Source organism: Felis catus, chromosome D1 (genome assembly GCF_018350175.1).
Source record: "Felis catus isolate Fca126 chromosome D1, F.catus_Fca126_mat1.0, whole genome shotgun sequence".
NCBI lineage: Eukaryota > Metazoa > Chordata > Mammalia > Carnivora > Felidae > Felis > Felis catus.
This window is the reverse complement of record NC_058377.1, coordinates 85509846-85522929: the sequence shown is the minus strand read 5'-3', so window position 1 is coordinate 85522929 and position 13084 is coordinate 85509846. Positions and strand designations below refer to the sequence as shown.

The following is a 13084-nucleotide window of genomic DNA, read 5'->3' as shown; positions in this document are numbered from 1 at the left end:
CTGAGCTGTCAGCACAGAGCCCGATGCGGGGCTCGAACCCACAAACCGTGAGATCATGACCTGAGCTGAAGTCGGATGCTCAACCGACTGAGCCACCCAGGCGCCCCTAGATCTGACGTCTTTATTATTGCTGTGCCTGGATCTTCTGTAACATAATTCGTCTTCCCTTTGCCTTAATCTTAAGCCCAGAAATTTGGTGGTGGGGGTCGGGGGAGGATGCACTAAATACATTTTTTGAGTATTTGATGTTAATCTTCCTAGTATTCCTCTCTCTAATTTGTTCAGATTTCATGTGCACATTTTGTATAACTGTCACATCCTCAAAAGAGATTCTCCAAATTGCTTTTACTATTAATTTATCTGTAAAATAAATGTCACCTCTTCACAGTATTTGGATTCTGCCTCCTTTGGGGGATTGTTCTGAGTTTGCCCTGTGAGATCTTTATTTCTCTCTTAGGTTTTACTGGACTCCAGTTACTGTTTGTGATTTTGTAACAATTGAAATATTTTCCCTTTTGTAGTAAACTCTTTAAGAGTAGTTAGCCTTGATACCCTCATATCTGGCCTTCAGGATTTCAGTTTGTCTTTTCATATCTTTTAAAAATGTATGTTCAAATCAGATATTTACCTTTATTCTAAGATCTCTTTCCTCCTCCAGCTAAACAAACCTGTCTTGTTTATTTTCATGCATATACCGCTTTATTTTGATCATAAGGTTGAAGCATCTTTTGAAACCACTTTAGGGGCACCTGGCTAACTCAGTTGGTAGAACATACATCTCTTTATTTCTGGGTCCTAAATTCTAGCTCCACACTGGGCATGGAGCCTATATAAAACACTTTACTTTCTCCTTGATTCCTTTAGCAAACCTTTTTCTTAGATTTGTAATACTTTCTTCCAGTTGTTTCTCTACCTTAACTGAAGAAGATGAAGTGTCCTTTTTATAATAAATCTACCACCTTTCTATAGGGGAAGACACAATTTGGGTTTCTGAAACTTAGAACGTAAATGTTCATAATTTATCAGAATACAATTTCCCAGGTCAATCAATGATGAGTAAAGGAATCTCACCTCCCCCACTTTTTCCCAGATCATTATATAATCTACAAATGCATTTTTATTTCTGTTAAACGCATTGTATCTTTGACCTAAATTGAATTTAAAGACAACAAAAGCCCCCAAACTTTTACTAACAATTTGCTCCTAAACTGCTTCTTCCTTGTCCTGTACTTGTACTGCTGATTTTATAGCTATGTGAACAGAATATTATACATTGATTCCTATTAAATTTCTACTTTCAAGGTTTTTATTTAGTAGTTTAGCCTTGCAAGATCTTTCAGATATTTAAACTGTAAACCAGGGATTAACAATTTCTTCTGTCTTTGTTTTCACTTGTAAATGTGATCTGAATACCAATTTTATCACTGTCTAAATTATTGATAATTTTTTTAATGTTATTCATTTTTGAGAGAGATAGAGAGAGAACTCAAGCAGGGGAGGGACAGAGAGAGAGGGAGACACAGAATCCAAAGCAGGTTCCAGGTTCTGAGCTGTCAGCACAGAGCCCAATGTGGGACTCGAACCCACGAACCGTGAGATAATGACCTGAGCCAAAGTCAGATGCTTAACTGACTGAGCCACCCATGTGCCCCAATTATTGCTAATTAAAAAAAAATGTTGACTATCACATGAAGGGACAGAGACCTCTATTATGTTATCAAAAGTCCCTGTCTCTGATTTACAGTAATCTTCCATGGATATGGCTGTTTGTTTAGCTATGAATCTACAAGCTCACCAATCTCTCTGGTAACACTATTTTAAAAAGTAATTTTAGGGGGTGCCTCTCTGGCTCAATTGGTAGAACATGTGACTCTTGGTCTCAGAGTGGTAAGTTCAAGCCCCACATTGGGTATAGAGATTACTTAAAAATAAAATATTTTTGAAAAGTGATTTTAGCCTATTATAACTTGTCATACATGACAAGTTCTACATGACATACTTCTCTATAATTTTTAAATGGAAGCATTAAAGGAAAGCAATTATTTCTAAACAGGGGATCTAACCAGGAGATTTGTAGACATTATATGTTCTCCTACTTTGTTGCAGCTATACCCAGTTACCTTAGAAGAGACATGCAGATTTAGCAGTGGTCCTTGCTTAAGGATAATAGATGGTAGCTGTAGTCTATTGGGACCTACTTCCCACTGGAAGAAATGATAATTATATGCTGGTGTTAGAGATGTCAAGCCCCATGTAAAGAATTTCCCCAAGAGTCTTCCTGTTTGCCCCAAGAATCTCCCTCTCTGTTCATTAAATACTTATTTAATACATTAGTTGCTCCATATGGGTTCTCACGATTACTATTTACTTTTCTAAGAGTTCAAAAACTGTTCATCTTATAATCTCTTCTAGAACTTTTCAGGGAATTAAGATCAAACTTATGGCTAAAATATCTTCTTTAAAATTAAATACATTGTCTCTTTTCAATCCTTGGGTCCCAGTCCTATTTACCTTTATTTCTCATATTTTATGAAATGTAAAGCTTCAGACCTCTTGCTGAAGAGGGATGCCAAATGCTAATAGTTGTGAATCAGCCTTTAAATCTCTCTAGGGTGCATTAGAATATATGAAGGCAGCCAGTTAAAAGCCCTTTTGTGTGGGAAATATGCCTCTCAGGAGATGTCTTCTGACTTCCCTTGGGACCTGTGCACCCTGTGGCTTTGCCTGGGTTCCAAGGTTTCTTATACATGGCCCTCAGTGTTTCCTAATGACCTCCAAGCATCAGAGTTGGGCTTCTCTTGTTGCTTGGACAAAAACAGAAGGTAATCACTGACTTATAATTCTACTATTGATCTATAGATAATATTAAGAATTTTTAAAGGCTTGACTTAAAGAAAAGGCTTTTTTTGGTGGCAGTTGGAGAACTCCCTTTATAATTGGATCACTTCCATCTTTTATTAAATGTGTGAATGCAGAATTGTGTGATGTGAGCATTCACAAAGCAGTCTAATCTGCTCATAGACTCTTTAATATCTGTCAGAAATTCCCTTTTGAAGTCCTTAAAACATAGACAGTTTTTTATATTCATGAAGATATGATCATCACTCCTAGGTTTTGTTGGGCTAAATTTGCTTCAGTATTTATGTAATGTTTTAGCCAAATGCTTGCTCTTTCCATCTTGTTGGGTTTGTCTTTCTAGCTTTCGTTTTTTATCTATTTCTGAGTCTTTGAACCAAAAATCTTAGCCTGACTCTAATGACTTGCCAGTGCTCCTAGAAATTCATTATTAAAAATATAAGAATAATTACCAATGAACACTAATTGCTTAATTGCTATTATCTGTTATAAAACAATTTTTTTAAACAAAGTTCTCCATGTGAAAGAACATGACTCAGTATAGATTTGTTTTCTTCCCCACAAGAGTTTTTAGAATATTAGACAAATTATGCAAAAAGCTAATTATAGCTTCTTACATACATTATATAGTTCTACTTTTGTGAAATGAGCATGGAGAAATAAACATTGAAAGGGAACCCTCCATTTTAATTGCTGAAACTATAAAGACTTTAGTTTATCACATTTAAACTACAAATTATATATATATAATAATTAATATATAATATTATTTATATATATATAATCCTAAATAAAATATGTAAATGTAATATATTGACTTCGAATTTTCATCCAAGGAGACCAAAACAGCTTTATCCACATTATCTGATTCTTGTAGGGCTGTCTGAATTAGGTATGTGTCTGTCAAGTATTATTATTATAATTGCTTTCAAACAAGAAAAAAGAAAAAGAAAGAAAAATTTTTAGATTTGTATTCGTTGATACTTTACAATGTAACAGTAGAATTTTGAAACATTTTTGGGTGCCTGGCTGGCTTAGTCAGTAGAGCATTTGACTCTTGACCTCGGGATTGTTAAAGTCAAGTCCCACGTTGGGTGTAGAGATTACTTAAAAATAAAATCTTAAAAAAAAAAAAAGAAACATTTTACAATTAGGTTGCTTTTAATGGTACTTACACATTAAGTGCTTTGTATATTTGATTGTGTTTCTAAGTTTTACTGTGTTTTCTATTATATCTTTTCCTAATGGGTCAAAAGTTAATTGGTGCCTCAGTTAACACCGTTTAGGTTAAGCTTTTCTCAACAATAATAAAAATAAAAAATAATAATGTAAAAAGGTATCAGTTGTTACAGCAAACAATTATATAATGACATTTCTACAGGCCTTTACTGCTAATTTTTGTTGGTTTCACTTAAGTTCCATGTTTTGCATTTTCCAAAACTAAGATGACACCTCAAATTTTTGTACAGAGCTTTAAAGTTTGCAAAAGCAGGTCATATATATTCAATTACTATGTATTGGTATAGGCCATACCCACACAAAATAGATTAGATATAGTTTATTCTCAATATTTAAGTAAACTTAAAGTTCTACCTATATCAGTTCAAGCAAGTTATGTTACATTATTACTAAATATCAGATATTTAAGATACTCAAGGAACTGAGTTCACAAAATAACTTGTATTTTTAAAGACAGTATTATTTTTGTTGAGGGGGAGGGCAAGACACAATAGAATGCCAGCTTATTTCTACTTGTATAAACCAAGTTATTTAAATAAATGAATTGTGTATGCTGACCTGTTCTACCAATGTGCTACTGGGACGTATGAAAAAAAGATGTGCATGGTGGTGGCAGTAGAAAGAGGCATAAAGCGTATTGGAAAACTACCAAATGTCCCCTGCAAATGGGCCCTATTCAGAATCAGTAAGCGTATGATGAGTGAAGTGGTTTTGAATATCGCCTTTAGATTCCATGCTGTTACAAGGCCAGCCCTGAACATGGCAACTCTTATTTCCACACACAGTACCTCTTCACTCTCAATTTAACCCCAAAATCTGATGAACCCATTACTCCATACTTGATTTCATGGAACAAGGAGTAGATATAGTTACAAATGATCAATCACAAGCCGTGAACCAAAGCAGCAAGGCATTAACAATTCACACCATTTCGGTCCACTTGCTCAAGCAGAAGATGTGCCAGCATATTTAATGCACAGCTACTTCGTTCAGCTTAAGAAAAGACATGACTCAGGATGCATTTTCAGAACAGAAGAGACCTAAGATTTCATACTTTCTAAGCCCCAATGTCAACGTTCATCCACACATCAGCAATTAAAATAACCAGGTGTTCTGTAAAGGTCACAATGTCTAAATTAAATTTTACTCAGGTAAAAACAATATGACCTATGAAATTCTTCCCCCCAATGCATCCCTGTTCTGTTTGATCCTATCATACAAATCAATGTCTCTTACAGCAGTATTATAACACTGTAGACCCCACAGGCAATATGCCGTCAGTTTAATAGGATCACTGAAAAACTAAAGCAGCTGTGAAAGATTGCTCTAAGTATAGCAATCGTGTGCTTGTCATTTTGTTCAGTGGAGGAAGCATCCAAATTTGGGTAGGCATCGGTATTTAAGAATATGACTGCTAAATCTTTTCACATAAGTACCTTAGGGACAATAACATTTGACATATAGCATATAAACAAAAGTACGCAGCAGCTGTTAGTTTAGTTTTGTTTGAATAAGAATATACTGATATAAATCAAGCAACATTGGAGACAGTATGCTTTACATCATTCAATCTTCCCAGCAGACCATGCTTTTGAGTGGCATCTGCTGGTTGTTCTGAGACCCGGAGCTTTTCAACTATTACCTAGAGCTGGATGCAGAGCATTAAAACACACACATACCTTGGCACTAACTCACACTCCCTCCAGGCATACACCCTGGATGGGAGACAGTCAAATCTTAGTATCTTTAAAGAGCTCACTTTGTTTCATCCAAAAGAGACTTTTTAGATAAACTTCATTTTAAAAATAAATTCCAACTGAATTGGTAGGAAATTTCCTAATGATGCCCTGCTAACAATAGCTGAGTATTTTAAGACTGAGATCTGAAACTTGCTGCCAAAGAGCACATAGAAGTTTCTTTATAGGTAATTATGCTCTGGGCAGTGCTCTTTTTTTTTTTTCATAGTCTCATGTACTCTGACTGAAATGTGAAAATTATAGTATTATGTAAATTATGATTCTGAATATTTAATTGGCATGAATTTTAATTTTTAATTCACAGCAGGTTATTAAAGCCTTTGATTATTTCTAGTACTTTTTGAAAATATATTAATTAAAAAATCCTCTTTTTAGCTTTCCCTAGTAGATTCAAATGAGTATACAAAGCGTCTCTTTTAATGTAAGATGTTGCTTTTGGAAAGAGATCTATATTCTCTAGGTATAGAACTTCACAGACATTCCAGTCTATTTCTACTTGGTAAGTTCCATCAGCTTTGTGGTTTCTCTTTAGAGAGATATTTGTCTCCTTGTCAGAAATCCTTGTACTGCCCCCAAGGTGAATCCAAATAAGTTCAAGCTTCTTATCAGTGATGAAGTGATTTTAATATAAGGTCCTCTTGAAGATGGAATAGCTTATTTCTATATGAATAGCATTTGAACTCATTGTATATGGTGTATCTTAGAGGATATCATCTTTATTATTTATAATAGCTATTTTGATCTTAACTAATATTTTTGCTGTGTTACATAAGTTTTATGGTGTGCTTTTTCCCATAGTAACATGATTTATGACATGGTAGGATAATGCACATGAGGCTTTTCCAAGACTTTTTAAATACCCACCTCTGGCCTTCTCCTGGCTTGTTAATGCTTCATTGCCAAATTGTATCATTTTCTTTTGTATTTACTTTCCTTCTTAGTCTTCAAGGTCGTTTGATAAGGAAAATTAAGGCAAAACAGTTGTACATATTCTAAATGTGTTTCAAAATTCTGGGATATTAATACTTATTAAATTTTGATCAAATTTTCATTTGGTCATAGAAAGTTACAGATTTTAGGTGATTGTGTATAGTTCCTAAAAGACTGTCCACAGTATATCCAATGTACTATTTACTCATCTGGTAGACATTTATTAAACACTGCTTTTACCAAACTAAAAAATTCTATGGCCTCAGAACCCTAAAGCATTTGTGATATACCGGAGGATGGGAGTGGGAGTGGAGAAGATAAGGATTAATTCAAATCAATCAGTGGAAAATAAAATTATAAACAATGCTCTGGGAAACATAGAGGAGGGAGCAGTTAATTCTGCCTAAATAACATGGGATATTTTGCCAAAGAAGGTAACATTTGATATGAACCTTGAAGGACAAGAATATATTAACAAGTGGAAAAAAGGAGGAAGAAATGCAAGGGAAGTGGAATGGCGTGAGAAAAGTATCAATTGTTAGATATGAAATTAAAATAGCTACTATGTTTAGTCATATGATCGATTTACCTGTGATGCTCAATATTAACTCTACCCAATGAAGTTACTTCTTTTGGTCACATGGTCTATTTACTTAGCATCCTCAGTCTTAACTCCAAACACAATGAGACTGTTGGATTCATCTCAGTTTTCCCTGTAGTCATAACTTGAGAATAAACAAAATGGATAAAAAGCTATCAACCTCATAACTGCACCTCTGCAGTGGTGGTAATGATCCCAATGGAATGATCACATTTGACTGATCTATGCTTATTGACAAATTTAATGAATGATTAATTTCCAAACCACTTATCTAATAAAAGTGTTGAGGCTCTATTTAATGAAAATACTGAGATACAGGAAAGCGAAACTCTTGTTGCAACTATGTAAATAGGAGCAAATAGGTAGAACACCTGTAATTAAGGCCTCAAACCTAAGACAAAATGCTGTGTGTAGCTCTACACAGAAATATTAAAGGAGTATAGGAAGATAGCAGCCAGCTAACCTTTCTGAGGCAATATTTATGAGTAGTAGTTTGAAGGAGAAACTCGTGGTTTATGCACAAAATAATACCTTGGAGTTCATTCACTGGGAAAGACTTATTTTTTCATTGAGTATCTTTCATGGGCCTTGTTAGCTCATAGCAACATCTAGGTTTATGCTCTTTCCAAGGTTGAAAAGTGTCTATTGTCCTCTCTAAATAATTGCCTTTGTTTTTTGCACCACATCTTTATGCAATAGTCTTCTTTAATAGAATGCACTTTGCTTCAGAAACTGAGTGAAAAAGAACTCTACATAAAAGAAAACCATTGGTTAAGAACACTTATGAGTTGTCTTTGGTATGGAATATTAAGAATATCCACCAAAATCCTTAAAAAATAATACACACGTTAAAAAAAATCTATTTTTGGGGGTGAAAAGCCAACTGACTTATTTTTAATCAAATTTTCTATTATATTTCAAAACTATCATTTTAGGTCAAGTCTCCTTTTATATGGGAAGTATTCTAACTGATTAATAAATTTAATTTTTTAAATAGATTAGGCTTATATTTATACTTCCTTTCTCAGTACTTAGGGCGTATCATTTTCTTATGTTTTCTGTACCTTCCTAGTTAGTGGAAACATTGTTTGTTCTTGGAGTGTGCTTTGTCTTCCTTTTCAAGAAGATCATCAAAGTTACTAGTTTGCAGCTTCCAAAAAGAAAAGAGCCTTCTAATCCCTAGTTCAGAGGCTAACCTTTATTAGCACTCTTGTGGTTATAATGAGGACCCTGCCTCCAGCAGGGAGATTCTGGAATACTGAACAGATTATTCAACAAGTTCAGAGCAGATTCTGAAGTCTCTTATAAAACCTGCTTGTGAATACTGCTTTCTTTGCTTTGCTATTTCTGGTTTCCATAGTATTCCTAATTACATAAATCATGTGGAGCATGGGAGCTATTTTCTATCCTATATCAATTCTGACACTGCTTGCATTTTGGTATAATTTTTTTTCCTAAACTTTACCTTTTTTTTCTTAAATTTTTATTTAAGAGGGCACAAACCTGCAAAAAGTAGAGTTTGTATTAGAAGATCTATGAAATTATACTTTGGAATCTCTTGGGCTGACTTAAAGAATTTGAAAGTTATTTTGTGGCAAGCATGGATGAATAAAACTATAGGACTAGAGAATCTGATAACATGTTCTCAGGTTTAAATTCAAGATTAAATCCAGGATGTAGATCATTCAAGTTTATTACCTACTTTTCAGTTTGCTTTAAATTATTTCAATCTAATAGCTATTTATGTAATGCCTTTCCATATTCAAAAACTGTGGTATGTTCAATAAGTGTACCAAATTAAAAGTTTACAAGTTAAAACTCAATACATAATGATGTATGAATGCAGTTAACTGAAAGCACTGATCATTCTTAAGCTAGTTTTCTTTAGGAAAAATTATAATCAAGATTGATTTATGTTGTGAATTTTTCTTAAAGATTGAAGGGTTGCAATTCTGATATACGTTTATTTTTTATTTTTCATTACTTCATGTTTATATGATCTTATATTTTATAAAAGTTTGAGGTATTTGTTACGACAACACTTACAGAGAAAAACAGTTGCTCCAGGGGGATAAACATGGTTTTGATATGTGAATTTTAGGAATTAATTTCTGGGGCTGGGTGAGTGAATTTCATGCACACATCTAAAGATGTCTAAATAGTCACTGGGTCATAATTTTCTTTTAACTTTATAGTAGTTTTAGAAAAGCTTAAGTTCTATTTCCAACCTTCTCCTTAGTGTTGAATACATTAGAAAGAATTTAAATTGTGCTATGGTTGAGATTTGCAGAATTTAGTGCCATAAAATGCATAACTTTTTTACTAAGAGCAAAATTCAGCAGAATACCAGTAGCAAAGGCCATTTGCATAACTCAGCGGCTCAGCAGCTCAGCTGAACCTAATTGTAATTCAATTTCCAGATTGCTACGCTAGGCCTCTCTGCATAAAATATGCCACATATAACATAACCAATGGCACGGAGCTAGGAGCTATTTTCTTTGCTGGTGATCTATTTAATTTCTTTTCTAGTAGAAATATGTATCAGAATAAGGTAGCCAAGCCATATAGTTATTTTGTATGTTTATACTATGTCACATGTGTATACTTAAGACCAAGTTAAAAAATGATATCCTTTCATTTTTCTGGGTTCCCAAATGCGTGTAAGATTTTTTTTATTTCTTTATTTCTGGCATTTCAGAGGGAAATTAAATCTTGAAAAATGTTAGCTAGCTGCCACGTTATTTGACTATTTTACACTAGAAAGACTTTATAAGCTAATCGTGTGAAAAAGTGTATAAACATGTCTGTCAAGTCCAGTATAGATGTTGCAATACAGGCCAACAAGTAAATATCTTCTCTCTGTTTACAAAACGCTTGCTGGAATAGCATTCCTAAATCTTTGACTAGCTTGTATGCCAGAAACTTAAAAACAAAAAGGTATGATAAAATGCTTGCTTAAGATGCTCCCCTTTATTTTTAAACAGCCTTGCCACCCTGTTTTTATGGGTTATTTAATCAATGGCAGTGAAAAGACTTGAATAGCATGGCTTATGAAGGTGTGGATTATATTTTATGAATAATTTCCAGATGTGATGTTTTAGGTATATAGACTCCTCTATGGGAAGCTATATACAGAAACAACATGGATCTTACAATTTTATCAGGACAATGCGAGTAGATTTCAGCAAGGTTGGTTCCAACTCATCTGTGATAAATGAGAAGATAAGGCAATCAGTGCACACCATGACACTCTGTGCAGCTAGTTAGGCACACTTCAGGACTATTCAGGTGTGCTCACAAAGCTTATGAGTCTTGCATGGGGGGGTGTCTCAATATAAATACATCCTTCATGGTGGCCACTAGTAATGCAGGAATTGCCTCTGTAAGACTTAACCCAGGTCAGATATAAATAATAGATGTTAAGAGTTAGTTCTGGTACTGGGGCTATGTTCCAGGCAGTGCATTTCAGTTGGGTCAAAAGAATTTATTTTCCCTTATTTTCTTGCATAGTACCTCTGCTTGAAAAATGTCTGCAAAATTCCATCACACCTTTGCGGGGACCAGTTTGGGTCTCTAAGGGAGAAGGTTTCAGCCCCTCAGGAGCTAAGATGTACATCCAAGGAGTCCTTTTGGCCTTGTACCAACGACTAAAGTCTGCAAAAAAATATTATAAACAGGTGAGTCACCCCTCTTTAAAACTTGCTTTATTCTGTGTTTTAAAATGTACTTGGTTGTATAGAAGCAATGATTGGCATTGTGTCATTAAAAAAAAAAAAAACCGTGACATGTATTTTGTGAACTCAGTGCCCGTTAGGGAGCCAAAATGCTTCTTCTGTAATCTCAAAGCCAACAATAATGGAGCTAATTGTATCTGTCTTTTGGTATGGGATGTCATATGTCTCATCTTTTCTTGCTGCATACTGTGCAAAGTGAAGGCAACTCCTTATGTGGAATTTCTATAGACAGTTACTTTAAGCAAGAAAATGAATAGCTCCTAAAGCAGTTGAAGGTTTTAATGTTCAGCTTTCTTTTTTCTTTTCTTTTCTTTTTTTTTTTTTTTCAGTATGAAATCAGAATTGCTGTTGTAGAAGTTGGGCTAAAATGTAAACCAATCACATTCTGCGAAATGAAATTGTGAATTAATTTCTTGTCAGGACTAACTCACTTCATTTATGCTTATTTAACCTGTATGTTTATAAAGTAAAGAAATAGAACTAATATATCTGAATCAGTTTAAAATTGGTTTTGTCCCTTAATTTCTAAGTATCCCATCCTATAACTCTGTGTGTGTGTGTGTGTGTGTGTGTGTGTGTGTGTGTAAAGACTGATTTTTTTTATAACTACTTATAGGGACTTTGATTTATCCTAAAGTAGAATTCACATTGCAAAGCAGAATGATGATGGCCATTTATAAAATAAAAATGGAGTTACCACATTTTTAGAATCCTCTTTGTACTTGGTCTTAAGAAGTTAAGCATACATTTTACCATGTTAAATAAAGTCTAGGTTTTCCATTTCTAACTATAAGGTTCCATTTTAGAACTGGGCTCATTATCTCAGGCCACAGGCCACTGAAAAATGAATATTTTGAAAGCATTCTGCTATTATTGTGTGTGTGCTGGGGGATGGGAGGTAAGAATGCCATTCGGTCTCAGTGTTCACACAGCACCTCCTGCTGTCTGGTTTGGAAAAGTTCAACTTGTATTGGCTAGAAGAAACTCTTGAACTAAGGTATCCAGAACTAGCAAGAAATCTCTTCCCATGAGAAACTTTTATTCTCAAAATGTGATTGTTTGCTTAGTTAGTTAATTTCAGTGGATCAAGAAATGGGATTAATAATTATCATAGTTAAGGCTGTTTATGATAATAAATATGAAAAATAAAAATCCAAACTTTTAAAAAATATTCTTTATCAAACCAGTATCATATATAAAAACTGGTAGAAATATGTTTTGTTGTATTTTTGATTCAGTTATTTAAACTGAAATATTATTTAACCTTTAAGATACAATTATATTATAAAATGGATTATGACCAGTTTAATTATAATCATTTATTTGGTATTAAGTGATTTGATTCCACCTATTAGTTTAAAATTATTCGATGTTAAAAAAAAAAATGAGACCATACTCTAGTGCAAGAAAAGCACTGTTAAATCAAATCTTAAAAAAACATAAATCATTTTCTAAGTTTTATTAAAAGTAAGGATGTTAGAGATAAGAAACTGCTCAGAAAATAGTTAACAACTTGTTTTTTTTTTCCATTATCCTAAACATCTAAAATTGAAATAAGTGTATATAGTTGTACTAGAGTGGAAGGAGTTCTGTGTATTGTGAAAAAAGAAAATGTTTTAAGAATTGCTTGCTGCTATGATATTAAAGATTTCTTTATGACTCAAAATTGATGAAAAATACATTTTGAACAAAATATGAACAATAATTAACATGTTTAGCATCTCTGAGGTTGTCTATATCATCAACATTATGCCAAATTTGGACATATTTCAAGAACCTAGGCTCTTTGCCCTTCCTAACTAAACCTTTTACTTTTGCTAAGTTGTAATAGCTTAAAGCTTTGCTTTCAACAGTTTTAATATGATACTTGTCTAGGTTTTATTTTAAGATATAAAAGTGAAGAAAAGGAAATAGAAAATTAATTATTATGCATTTCCATGCAAATTTTTATTTATTTTAGATATGCC

The 13084-nt window shown here is 33.6% G+C and overlaps 1 protein-coding gene across 8 annotated transcripts in view; it reads left to right on the top strand.

Annotated features, from left to right (window-relative positions):
• Window positions 1–13084, top strand: part of DCDC1 (doublecortin domain containing 1) — a 475155-nt gene that overhangs the window by 91986 nt on the left and 370085 nt on the right. For all 8 annotated transcript variants that reach the window (XM_045039088.1, XM_045039084.1, XM_019812218.3 and 5 more), the window contains one exon: window positions 10894–11060. In XM_045039088.1, coding sequence (XP_044895023.1) covers window positions 10894–11060 — 167 coding nt within the window. The remainder of the gene's footprint in view (window positions 1–10893; window positions 11061–13084) is intronic.